The sequence below is a fragment of the Sorex fumeus genome, unplaced genomic scaffold (genome assembly GCF_029834395.1).
Source record: "Sorex fumeus unplaced genomic scaffold, SorFum_2.1 ptg000024l, whole genome shotgun sequence".
NCBI lineage: Eukaryota > Metazoa > Chordata > Mammalia > Eulipotyphla > Soricidae > Sorex > Sorex fumeus.
The window spans coordinates 48,595,644-48,609,667 of NW_026606081.1; the positions used below are offsets into that span (position 1 = coordinate 48,595,644).

At 44.8% G+C, this 14,024-nt stretch overlaps 1 protein-coding gene across 6 annotated transcripts in view; it reads left to right on the forward strand.

The window, feature by feature from the left end:
* TENM3 (teneurin transmembrane protein 3) overlaps positions 1 to 14,024 on the forward strand; it is a 1,336,193-nt gene that overhangs the window by 1,257,462 nt on the left and 64,707 nt on the right. For 4 of the 6 annotated variants that reach the window (XM_056114252.1, XM_056114254.1, XM_056114253.1 and 1 more), the window contains 5 exons: positions 63 to 89; positions 1,654 to 1,674; positions 2,584 to 2,730; positions 11,623 to 11,839; positions 12,848 to 12,967. In XM_056114252.1, the coding sequence (XP_055970227.1) occupies positions 63 to 89; positions 1,654 to 1,674; positions 2,584 to 2,730; positions 11,623 to 11,839; positions 12,848 to 12,967 (532 nt within the window). The remainder of the gene's footprint in view (positions 1 to 62; positions 90 to 1,653; positions 1,675 to 2,583; positions 2,731 to 11,622; positions 11,840 to 12,847; positions 12,968 to 14,024) is intronic. The other 2 variants (XM_056114255.1, XM_056114256.1) reach the window with 1 other exon arrangement.

Consider the following 14,024-nt stretch of genomic DNA (forward strand, 5'->3'; position numbering starts at 1 on the left):
CTTGTCCCACGTGACACCTCTGAAATGTCTGTCTGTTCTTTTTTCCTCTTTACTTTCTCAAGCTCACTATTTGGATAAGATAGTGAAAGGTACTGTATACTCGCTCTTTGTTGCTCTATCTCCATATTTATCTATTTATAACTGTGTTTCAGATTGCACTAGGTTTGAAAATAGACTGTTTTTCATGCATATTTTTGTAAGCTATAAAATCAGGCTCACATATGTGAATTGCCTTGGATTTAAAGAACTGAGACGTAAATGTCTGTGTCTCATTTTTATAATTTGGGGTTATCAGACTTCATTCTTATGTAAAAGCATTAGTTTTCACTGGAACCAAAAACTGAAGATGGCTGTACATTTGCTGTTTTTTGCTTTTTTTATTTTTTTTTTCTTTGCCGGAAGCTTCTCATTGTTGACAATTCCCTGAATGAGCTTTAAATTTAATTCTAAATTGAAGGATCTTTCTGATCTCAGAATAAGAAATTGTCTAAAGAAGATTCCAGTTAACCTCTGTCAAGAGAAACCTCATTTGTCATGCCCTCTAGGGATGCATCTTTGACTTTTTCTCAGAACTCATGCAGTACCATTATTGAGGTTTTCTTTTCTTTGGACAAACCAAAACTACTGTGGCTTCTACCAAACTAATGATGGCACCACTCAGCAGAAAACAGCAGATTCTCGTGTCTTCAGTTGTCATAGAACTAGGTGGAAACTATTTTTTCAGAAGAGAAAATCCCCTTTCCCTTGCTCCTCGGATTACCTATTTCTATTCCTTGTTTGTGCTTCTCATTAGAATATGAAAATATTCATGGCAATATCCAGGCTTTCCTATAAGAACTCATGGGTGCATGCTCTCAGCCACTGCGCCTCTTTGTCAATGGGGCAATGACATCTTTTTTGTTAAAAACAACCAAAAAAAATTTTTTAATCATACACCAGGAAAATCCCCCTTCTATGTCTGGAAAAATTCACCAATACCGAGGGTCATTGTGGGAGAGAAAAGCAGCGGCCAAATTAATCTCATCCTGGCCCTATGAAAACCATAAGGATAAATCCATCCTCCCTCGCCACACAGAACTAACCAAATCTTCTTTCTCTTAACTCTGCTCTTAAGAGACAGAACATCTCTCAGAGATATTTTTATATCCCCTTCTGCTGTGGAGGAGGGGAAGCCGACCAAATAAGTCCTTTCATACAAACTTCAAATAAACATCCCAAAACAAATTGTTCCCTTAAATTTGTCACTGAAACAAGGGTAGCGATCATACAGTAAGATGCTGTTTGGCAAATTCCAATTCGTGCTAGCGAATTTTTTTTTTTACAAATATCCAGATCATACCAAATTATGAGGAATTCTCTGCAGAGAGCTCTAATGGGCAGCCAGTTATTCTGACCACCTTAGATCATTGTCATCCGTGGTTCTCTCGGTGCCCTCATAGACTGAATTCTCGAATGTACCTGGCAATTACCCTCACCCACAGATCATGTTGGCTGCATGCCAGATTATCATGAACAGAAAAAAAAAAGGGGGCAAGAATTTGTTTTTCTTTTTTTTTTCTTTTTAATGTCATGTTAGACTTAAACAAGTATAGATTTTGGATATATTCAATTATTTTAATCGTTTCCCAAATTTTCCCTCCTTGCCCATAAAAGCAGACAAGATAGGATATAAAGGTAAAGCACAGCATCAAAAGCCTTAGGGAGATTGTCACAAAATATCACTCTTCCGCGCTCTGTCTTGAAGCACGCCACTACCGTGTTTTTGTTCAGTGTTTTAATGTGGTCCTGATGGTATTTCATTTTGTCCGTCCTAAGTAATCCAATATGCACAGCTCTTACATTGAGTTGAGAACCCTTGTCGATCCCGTCCCATCCGTATGCAGCCCGAATCCCGATGTTTGTTAGATTAGCTGCTAAAGCTGCTTCACTCTTTCCTGGGCTTTGCTTCTTCTGTGAAAAAGGAATGTCCTCTTGGCATAAAGTATAGTCATGAATCCCGGCCTATACTTTGTGCGGTGACTTAATGCACTGTAATTTCACATGCATAGACGGCAACTCTGAGGCCAGACAAAATTAAAGTTCTCTTTGGGATCTCAGCTCATGACTTCATCCCCACGTCCATGCTTTTCAAATTGCGAGGGCATTTTTTTTTAAAGCAACAAGGTGTTTCCAAGAAGGCCTGGCTACCTGTGGGGCCCCGGTGGGGGAAGCAACTCTGCTTAAGGATTTGAAGCAACACTCATGGCGATGCTTGGGGTGCAACGGCCAACCAACCTTGTTGCTTTGCTGAAGGAAAAAAAAATTTGCAGTTAATTTTGTCTGGCCTGCAGCAGTGTGGTGGGGCTTCCTCTATTTCGTGCTTCACAGGTAAGTGGTGTCTCAAGGGTCAGGCCAAAGATACCACTCGGCTCCAGAACTAGATTCCGTAGTGAAGGTTGCTGTTTTTATCCATGTGCAATTACAGTATTTGTGCTGTTTCGAAAGGCCTGTTCCCACTAAGTGTCTCTTCTCTGTCTCTCCGTGGCGGCGTGTCCAGGTCAGACTCAAATCAGTGCTGTTGTCCTTCTTTGTCTCTCCTCACAGAGGGATGCCCGGGGCTCTGCAACAGCAACGGAAGATGCACCCTGGACCAGAACGGCTGGCACTGTGTCTGCCAGCCCGGCTGGCGAGGAGCAGGCTGCGATGTGGCCATGGAAACCCTGTGTACAGACAGCAAGGACAATGAAGGAGGTAGGTAGGCACACAGGCACCAAGACGGACTCCGACCAGTCGCACGGGATCTGTCACCAAGACCCAAAGAACAGCACCCCAGTCCTCAACGGCTCACTCCTTCCACTGCAGGCTCACATCACTTAACACGGAGGTCACACCAAAAGAATCAAATAAAAATGGCACCAGGGAAAGATTTCTGCACATGCAGTGCCAAGGTGGAGAGAAAAGATGGGAGGGAACGCTTTTGCTTTGGCATCTGACCCTGCTTCAGTCCCTGGCACCCCGTGGTCCCTCAGGCACTGCTAGGCGTCACTCCTAAACACAGAACCAGGACTAGGCCCTGAGCATCATCAGCCCCCAAATGGATGTAATTCTAAATCCACCATGTCCTGAATTCGAGGCGTTACTGTCAGCACTCCCCTGGGGTACATTTCTCATGCCGTGAGCAGTGGTGAGCAAAGAGGGACTGACATGTTGGTGCTGGTGGACACCACCCGTGGCTCACACTTCAGTGTGGTGTCATTGGCACAACTCGAGACGCCGGTGGCAGGGTGCAAACGTGAATATTCAGCACTGGGAAAGGGGCTCATTCCCTCTTCCCGGAAGTCAGTACAAGGGAATCATTCGGGGCAAGGGGTTGAGTAATGGCCTTCCTCTCCCATCCCCCTCACAGTGGAGTGTCACTGTGATGCTGGGGAGCTCAGAGCAGTGTTTGATCACCCACATCTTCCAGAGACAAGCCCTGGGCCCAGCCCTTGTGGGGTCAGTGGGGCGGAGAGAAAAGAGCAGAGGAAGGCGGCTGGCAGAAATGCCTAGCATGCGCCAGACCCAGGCTTGGTCCCCGACCCCTCTAGGCCCCCAGGTGTCACCAGGTGTCATTCCCAGTGGTCCCCAACACCCACAGGCTAGAGCAGCAGCTCAGGCCCTGGATTGGCTAAGAATTGTGAAGCGGGAGCAGGTGCAGCGAACCTTGCACTCAAGGGCGTGGGGTGGATCCTGGGTGCTGCCTGGTTCCTGGTATGGGAGCCCCATCCTCAGGCCCCCAGGAGCTGACAGCCCAGCTCCAGGCCTCCAGGAAGGCCACAGCTCCCCCCTCCCTGGCTCCCTTGGCCCCAGGCAGTGGGCAGCAGTTTAACTACCCTCTCTGCTGCCCGCTGCCCTGGGCCCTCAGGGCAGGTGCCTCCCCCTCCGTGTGCCCAGGAGATGCCCTGTTCCTCCTCATCAGTGCTTTGCCTGGGCTGTAAGAGTCGGGGTGTTCAGGCAGGAGGACGCAGGAAAATCCTTCGTCAGGCCAGCCCCAGCGTTCTCCAGAGCAACTCCTGTTGTCTCGTGGGCCTTTTAGAATGTTCTCTTGACTGAGCACAGTTCATCCAAGGTGGGTGAAGAGCCGCTTGCTAGGAACTGTTCTCTAAGAACCTACAATCCACCTCTCCCTGACACATACCTCTCTGACACACACACAGAAACACATCAGACATATACACAGATATACACCAGATACATGGACACAGACATACACAAATGGACAGAGATGCACACATGACACATAAATACATGTACCAGACACATGTACAGATACACATATCAACATACACCAGACACATGTACAGAGACGCATACACACGCATGTTGACAGAGACAGAGAAGTATGCAGACCTGACACAAGTACACAGACACACACAGACACATAGATACACACACAGTGACACATAAACACCAGATATGTGTACACAGACACATACACAGATACACATTAACCCATGCCAGTTATATGTACAGACACACAGTCACAGAAGCATTGAGATACATGTACAGAGACGCACACATTCTCACATGTGCACATACTCATACTCACACAAGCTCATTATTCATACACATACACACCTCATATATGCATACGCAGAAGAATGCATACCAGACATGTACACAGACACACACAGATGTATGCAGGTACATACACAGTGACACACAGAGACACACATACACCAAAGCACACTGACACACAGGTACACAGAAACACACATTGATGTACATGTCCATAGACACGCAGACTCAGACACTCAGGCACTCACACCAAACCTATGTATTGCAGGGTCTCTGCCTCCAGATTCTGGCAGGCTCTGGCTCTCCCTCTCCCTTCATTTCCACAGAGGTTAGGAGAAACTTGAACCTGATGGGGAGCTACATCCTGATGGGAGGGAGCCGTGGCTCTCAGACCTCACAGCCCTGCCCACGGGAGATCCCTGGAGAGGCTCTTGCTCACGTGCCCAGCACCATGCTCATCACCCTCAGACCCAGTGCAGGCCAGCCGGCCCCTCTCCTCCTTGACCCTGAGGAGGATGCAGATTCTCACAGGAGTACGTGCCACACAGGCTGAGTTTGCAGCTACATGGCAGAGTCACGGAGGGTGGAACCCCCAGCCCCGGGTACTGTCAGCTGCAGAGTCTCCTTTGTTCCTCCAAACACGTCTGCTAGGAGTCGGCCTGTTCCCTGCTTGGCTTCACTCTGGTGTCTTCTGTCAGGGAGAAACTTTCAGCAGATGGAGATTTCTCTGAGGTTTATCCTTCCTTTCATGCATGAGTAACGGACTGTTGGCCTCTAAGTAGGGTCTTTCCACTGGTGAGATCATACGTCGTGTTCCATACAATCTCTTTAGATACTTATGGGGATGACTTTATGTCCAGTTCATCAAGAACATTGAAAAATGCCCAGTAACTATCTGGGGAAAACAAGATTCAACCAGATTACCATAGTGTCTGGGGGGCTGGAGGGGTGATAGGGGCCGAAGAGCTAGTACAGTGCGTAGGAATCTTGGCTTAGTATGAGGCTGACCCAGGTTTGGGTCACCTCATAGAGTCCCTTGAGCCCCACCAGGAGCGATCCCTGATTGCAGAACGAGGAGTGAACACTGACATAGCTGGGTGTGGCCCAAAACAAACCACAAAGTAGGTGGATGTGGGGAGCAGATACCATGTCTAGTGAGAACCCACCAGGAGACGGGTGTTTGTACCGTCACACGGCAAAGAGCAGCGTTGTGTTACTAAAACGTCATTTCCACCCGTGTCTGTCACCTAGTACCTAAGAACTGAATTCACTCTTCCCCTTATTTGGCAAATACATTGGCATCTGCTTGATGCCAAGAAGTATCGTGGATGAGGAGGGTACAGCCAGGAGTTAGATCTAGCCCTCCCTCTAGAAGCATCGTGGGGCCATCATCTAGGCGGATCACAGCAGGGATTGGTAGTGGTGGGAGAGAAAGGTCTCTGAGGGAACGGTCATTGGGAAAGGTCTTCTCATGATGAGGATGTTGATTTGATTCTTGGATTCAGTAAGAACTAAGTCAAGGAAGCAGGTTAGCTGGAGAGGGGGGATCATCACATTCTATTTCCATAAAGGTGCTTGTGACCCAAGTGTAGAGCCGGGCTGAGATTAGAACCTGGGAAACAAGAACAGTTGTTGAGGTCTTATCCAGAGCTCACAAGGGAGGCCTGATAATCGCTTTCTTGGCTGGCATAGAGCAAACTCGGCTGACTCTCTGATCCTGGAAGTTTGGGTAAGGAAGTAGGTGGAGAGGAAAGGGAAGGAAGACTCGAGAGTAACGTTCAGATCTCTTCTCTGAGAAACAGAATGGTTTGAACTAGGAAATGAGCAAGAGACAGAATGTTTCAATGAGATTGTGTGCTTTAGCCATGTTAGATTTTCGATGCCAGTGTCATATCCAGTGGAAATATAGAGAAGACAGATTGTTGATGTTGGAATTCAGGAGATTTATCCATATGGAGCCACCAGCATTGAAAGAAAGCACCGAAGGAGACAAATCCAAAATATACTGAAAACCAAAACATGATCCCAGTTCGGTAATAAGTACATTTCATGACAATTGAACATAGTGAGTTTAATTGGTAATGAAAGGTATCTAACCTGTACTCTTAGAAAATTCTGAAGTTCACATAAGATCCTGTATTGAAAGCTGAATCTCGAGGAAGGGGTTTTTAAATACTGTGAGAAATGGTAGTTGGCATTAATCATCTTTGCAGTTAAAAAGAAAACTCACCAAAAAGAAACATATGACTTTCTGATTTGGGAATCAAGATTTTGAAAAACAAAATACCCATAATGGTTCAAAGAACAAAGCGGCAATTTGTGGGGCTGGAGCCATAGCACAGCAAGGCCGTTTGCCTTGCTCGTGGCTGATCAAGGTTCAATTCCCAGCATCCCATATGGTCCCCCAAACACTGCCAGGATAATTCCTAAGTGCAGATCCAGGAGTAACCCCTGTGCATCACTGGATGTGGCCCAAAAAGAAAAAAACAACAATGACAAAAAGTGGCAGTTTTTATCATCGAGTAAGTTAGAGCTAGCTCAGAGGATAACCAAGTAAGAAACACATGTGAGAGAAAGTTTGGGTATTTGATCTTGGTGACTCGGTATGACAGTGAGCAAAAGGTATGACATATGCCAAAAGAATGAGATGTTAGTAAAATTTGCACTGTTTAAATTCGCCAGGAAGTACAAGTGTCAAGAATGAGGACTCCAAGAGAATAATATGGCAGGAGAGCAACTTTAAAGCAAGACCAGAGATTGGCAAGTAGTTGCCCTTGGGACCAAGCCTGTTAGTGTTAATAAAGTTTTATTGGAACACAGCTCCACCAGCCACTAACCAGAATAAGATTGCTTTGGAGTGCTAACTCCAGAGTTGAGTAGTTTCAACAGACTGCTCCACAAAGCCTTAAGTATAAGATATCTGGCCTATACCAAATAAATTTATCCAGCCCTGTGAAAATCCGTGGAAGCCCAGGAAAGAGGGGCATTTGCTGAATAAGGGTAATGGCCAGGTGATGGGAAAGAAACTATGGAAGGATCTGGAAGGGCACTTTTCGCCCTGTTGCCTGCATCCAGGTATCACTTGCATCAGAAGGCACCTCTCTGATTAGAGCCATGAAACTCGGCGGGTTTGGAGCAGTTCTGATGTTCTGTAGATTTTTTATGAATATTTTTATTTTTTATTAGCTATGGCTTCTCTACTTATCTCCATCTCAACCAACCTAATATTCCAGAGACGAGGCATGATGATTCCGAGAAGCTATCCCATGAAGACAGTTTTACTGACGTGTCCATTTCCGCACGAGGGCAATCAACATGGTTGGCCCCGGCTAGTCCTAGCTATCTGAGCACAAAGAATGAAAAATGCTTTCGCAAGTTATGGGGAGCCAGATTCATAACCATCCGTCACTTGCATGGGCAAGTTACTGATAAAACGCGGCGGAAAAAATAACACACAGTGTGCCCCTGCATCTTGGCTGTTGAAAATGAGATTCTTTCCCTGATTGATGTTAGCAGAGAAGCTTGTAAAAATGCATTTCCCACTGATTAGTTCAGAAGGTGTCAATCTCGTGCAGTTTTATGACCTGCAGACTACATGCCAGATGTACATTTGCTTTTTATAAACTAACAAAGATGAATGACTAAATTTGAGCCTGCCTCTTTGGCAACTGGACCATATACTGTCTAGAGGAAGAGCCAGTGGGGGACTGTGGTGGAGAGGGGAAAGGGAATGGGGGGATGTTAACCCTTCATTTACTGGATTTAACCCTTCATTTACTGGACCAGTGGTAATCAAGTATCATCTTTAGCAGTTTTTCCACTGTAGAATGGTTCCAGTTTCAGGATTGAATAAAAGGGAGAAACCAGTGAAAGTCTCGAGTCAAATATTTGTATTCAGTTACCATCTCAAGCATATACACACTAGTGTAAATCCAGGAAATAAGACTTCTTAAATACATCATAAAGCACGTATTAAAGTGTTCTCATAAAGTCCTAGCATGTAATCGTAAATTGTTCCTGAAAGGGTTTTTCTTCCATTATTTTATTTTGAAACTACGAGTGATACTGGGACAGTAGGTTCATAATCACCTGCTTCCAATATCTGAGTCTTATTTACTATTTCTTCAAAGGATATTGAGAAAGCTATTTTGTTATTAAAATTATCATTTTCATTATTATTATTCATAAAAATAAGTCCCTTATATAGTTTCTCTCTTTTGGAAATATTTGGACTTTTTTTTCCTAATCTTCCTGTCCTTTTGGCTAAGTTAGGATTCCATTATTGTGAATTTCTATGAAATCTCAAGGTTCAGTTTCATATGGCTTTCTAGAGAATAAATACGGGGCTGGAGAGACTATTGCAAATAGGGCTCTCTCCTTGCATGAGGCTGACCCAGATTCCATCTCTTGCATCCCACCTAGCTCCCACCAGTAGTGATACCTGAGTACAGAGTAAGGAATAAGCCCTGAGCACCACTGGATGTGGCTCAAAAATAAAAAAAAAAAAAACAAAGAAAAAATATGCTTTTTCAAATAATAATCTTTTTAGAAATTTAAGAGAAATTTTCATGAAAATGTCATGTAATAAGGAAATAGATAAGAAGTTACAAGACCTTATCAGTCATTCTTACATTTTCATTGTACCTAGAAACTGTGATGATAAAAAAATAACTGAAATAAAAAGAATCAAACCTCAGTTCAATTCAGTGATTAAGCTTTGTGTTTTCCTAAAGACAAAGAAAGGAGTTGCTAGTTGCTTCCAGAGACCACAAACAGGTTTTTTCATGTTTTTGAGGGACAGAATGTTCATCCCAGTGAGTGTAAGGAAGGAAGCAAGTGCTTTCCTCAGCTTCTAGAACTGAGCATCTAGGAGGTCAGGAGCAGCTGATGGCCACACCTGGTGACATCAAGTGATCTGAGATCTTCCTCTCCAGTGCTCGGCTGTCTTTCTTCCTAGATGACTCCATTCCAGATGATTTCCCTGCCAGGGTAGTTAGAGGGAGACAGCCTCACAGTCCTAAGCCTGGTGGGACAAAAGATCAGCAACCCTTTTTCTAGATAATTCCTAAAATCTCCTGTACTTGGACCAGTTCAGGCATTTCTGAACCAGAGCTGCAGGGGTCAGTGCTCATGAGTGGAATTGGGAGGGCAGGAGAGCCAGATAAAAAGTGAGGACTGTCTCCCAAAGAATAAAAACAGTGGATGGCAGATGTCAGTCAGAGAGGGCATTTCTTCTTCCATCAAATGACTGTATCACTGAGCTCTCTTACCACCAAACATGGCAGTTCAACACGGCCTGTTCTCTTGGATCTCCATCTCTTGCCAAGTAAACAGGGGATAGCTTCTGTTCTACACTGGAAAAGCTCAAGGAAAACAATAATAAGCTGGTTCGGTTGGAGAGCTGGCACAGGAGGTCAGGTATTTGCCTTGCCTGCAGCCAAGCCTGGTTTCATCCCCTGAACCACACATGACCCCTTGAGCATACCCAGGGGTAATTCCTCAGCACAGCCGGGTGTGACCCAAACACACCCTACACACACACATACACACACACACACACACACACACACACACACACTGCCAAAAGCATAGGCAAGAGTGGTTTTTTCAAAAATAAAAGTTTAGTACAAACATTAAATGTTTAGATCAGGTGGGTATTTTCAGCTTGGCAACAGGGACACTTCCAAGGCTCAATAGTTAGGTGTGAACCGTATAAAATTCTCATGCGAGTTTTCCCAAGAGTGATTCAAGAGGCCCGAGTGATAGTACAGAGGGGTAGCATGTAGCACACGGCCACCTGGGGTTGGATCCGCAGCAACCCATATGATCCCCTGAGCACTGCCAGGAGAGATTCCTGAGCATTGTCGGGTGTAACCCAAAAAAGAAAAAAAAAACAGATGATTGAAGTTTTCAGAAAGGAATGTTTATACTAAATCTTGACATCTGTGATATTGCTAAGCTCACAGAATTCCCGCATGTGCTATTGATTGAAAAAAGGCCTTAAAAGACAGTGTAGCCAACCGTGGTTGACCAAGGCTCTCATCCATTCAGGGACTGGCTTATGGATTGCCATAATACTCATGCCAAAAATACTCATGCCCTGTGGATTGTAAACACCTTTGGGTGTTCCTGAGAGGCACTCGAAAATTTCATCTTTCAGTGACATCAACTTCAAGGGTCCCATTTTGTTGTTGTTGTCATCGGTGGTAGGGCATTCCCTTTTTTTCTCTCTGTCTTATTGGGTGCTGTGGTTTGCAAAAGAGGCATTGAGTGGCAATCATGTTCGGTCTATAGTCTACTTTCAGCATGCTTCTCCCATCCTGGGAGAATCCTCCCAACACCCCAATTTTTTTTTAAGAGATGCCTTCTTTGTATTTTAGACACTGATTTTGGAATCTATCTTTATTGAAAGAACAGTGGTTTACAAGTGTTGCGGGTGTGTAAGTTTTAGGGGTTTGATGCTTACCTTTCCTTCCCTCAGCCAGGTGACCCCCCAGAGTTACTTCCTTGGAAGGGTGATGGCTGATCTCTGTTTCATATTGATCTGCATTTGTTTCATCCTGCCGACTTTTGCTTTTCTGACCCTCCCTCCCAAATCATAGAACTTAATTCCTCCAATTTCCTTCTCCACCTACCATCCACACTTGACAGTCATTGCTACTGCATTTTCTCTAAATCACACAAGACCAGAAGAATTTCCCCTAAAACCGTTCCATATTCCTTCCTACTATAAAGAAAGCATTCTAAACGGTGTGGGTTTTGTTTTTGTTTTTTAAGTTTCTTACTCAACCACTTTATCTGCTTCTTCTCACTCACTCTCACCAAATGTTTGATGGCGTGTGAAGGCAGCTGCAAGTATTTATATTCCATCGGAATTTCTCTTTCATTGTATTTACATCTCATTCATTTCTATTTCAGAAAGGGTGCCTGGCGGTAATTACTCTCAAAGGGGGGACAAATTGTTTGATGCGGGGGATGGAAGGAAACATATCTGAGTCTTCAATACTGTGTAGAGAACAGGGAGTGTTTTAGGGGTTGGCTTCTGCTTCTGCTTAAGGCCTTAGGGTTCTTCTTCTCGTTCTGCAGATGGGCTCGTGGACTGCGTGGACCCAGACTGTTGCCTTCAGACGTCCTGTCAGAATCAGCCCTACTGCCGCGGCCTGCCTGACCCTCAGGACATCATCAGTCAGAGCCTCCAGTCTCCTTCTCAGCAAGCTGCCAGATCCTTCTACGATCGCATTAGCTTCCTCATAGGCTCCGACAGCACCCATGTGATCCCTGGAGAAAGCCCTTTCAATAAGAGGTGAATGCACCTCCCTCCTGTGGGTCCAGCTTCATTCAGACTGAGCAAGCGTGAGATGCCCTTGACAGAAATGCTGATGGCCGTTCATTGACACCACGTGCTTCCCTTTCGATGCATGCTTCTCCCTCTTCGGGAGCATTTGTCGCCAAACTTCGCCTTTCAAGCATTTTTGACACAGTTCACCTCCTTTGTCAATTTCAGTACCTGAGACGTTACAGAGCACCCCATTAAGGCCCCAATAAATCTTCATTTAACTAGTTTATTTTTGTTAGCACAGTTGGAAATGTTTCAAAAGAAGCAATGAAAAGACCCCAAAAGGCCAAACTGAAGCACACTTTTTTTTTAAGCTGAGCTCACTAAATAATATAAATTATGAATTAATGTAATGGAACTGCTAACGGCAGGGTAGTAGGATTGCATAAACTGTTGGACTGGTGCTTTTCAGTGCAGTAATGACCTGAAAATAAACCAGTAAGTGAAAACAGGTGTCTTGCATCTCAGTAAGCGAAAGGAGATGATTTATACTAGAACTCTGGAGTCTGTGGTAATTTAACAGCATTAATGCAGTTAGACCCAGGAGCTGATTAAAAGTTGTTGCACAAATGTTCCTTATTGCCCCTTTAAATCTTGTGTTTCTCGGTCCCTACAGATTTACATTTTTTTGCCTTAGAATTAATAGGAAAGTCTACTTTGCTTCATGTTCTCCTCTCCTGAATTATGAAAAAAGCCCAGTGCGTCATTCTTTAAATTCATCCCTCAATTATTGGTCTTGATCACTCTCCAAAAACCAGATGGCCACGAATTAAAACCCTGGGTAAACACCCAGCATTCGGAGAAGGTGAATTAACTAAATGAAAGGACATGTGAGCTATGAGACTAAAAGGGGCCCTATTGTGAGCCACGAGAGATGTGATGGTGTTATTGCAGTCTTGGGTTGAACGGTGGCCGGATTGTGCCATTGGCCTGAGGAAACTGATGTTCATTCGGATTCTTTTGCTTTTCCCACAGCCTTGCCTCAGTCATCAGAGGTCAAGTACTCACTGCGGATGGAACGCCACTCATTGGAGTCAACGTGTCGTTTTTCCATTATCCAGAATATGGTTATACCATCACCCGTCAGGATGGAATGTGAGTTGGCCTCAACCTGCTCTTTGTTTCTAGTATATTTTTGTGGGTTTTTTTTTTTTGGTTCTTGTTTGGTTGGTTTTGAGGCCACACCTGATGGTATGCAGGGCTTACTCCTGCCTCTGCACTCAGGAATTACTTCTGGTGGTGCTCAGGGGACCCTATGGGATGTTGGGGATCAAACTGAGGTAGTCTGCATGCAAGGCAAGCACCCTACCCATTGTATTATATCACTCTGACCTCAGTTTGCGGTATTTTAAGTTTAAGAGTTAGACATTCCTGTATATCACTAGACATGTTCTCTCATACTTTTTTTTTTTAAAAAATGAGGAAAGAGGGTCACCCACTGGCTAATGCTTAGTGGTTACTCCTGGCTCTGCTTACTCCTGGCAGCACTCAGGGACCCTACAGGATGCCGGGAATTGAGCCCAGGTCAGCTGCAGGCAAGGCAAGCGCCCTCTCCACTGTACTGTGGCTCTGACTTCAACCAACTGTACTACCTTTTTTTTTATATAAAACCTGGCAGTTAGGAGACCCTGGAAGTCCTTAACTGTCCGTGCAGAAGAGATTCCAAGTTAATCTCAGCACTTGCAAAAGTAACTTGATTTTTTAATTTTTTTAATTTTTATTTTATTAGTGAAATCACCATGAGGTACGGTTACAGGCTTACAGACTTTCGTGCTTCCGTTTCAGTCATACAATGATCGAGTACCTATCCCTCCATCAGTGCCCATTTCCCACCACCAATGGTCCCAGCATCCCTCCCACTACCCCCACCCCATCCCCTCCACCCTACCCCGCCTCTGTGGCAGGGCATTCCCTTTTGCTCTCTCTCTCTCTCTCTTTTGGGTGTTGTGGTTTGCAATAGAGGTATTAAGTGGCCATCTTGTTTGGTCTATAGTCTACTTTCGGCCTGCATCTCCCATTCTGAGCAGGTCTTCCTAGCACCCTTTACTTGGTGGTCCCTTCTCTGTCTGAGCTGCCTTTTCCCCCAGCATGTGAGGCTGGCTTCTAAGCTATGGAGTGACCCTTCTGGTACTTATCTCTACTATTCTTGGGT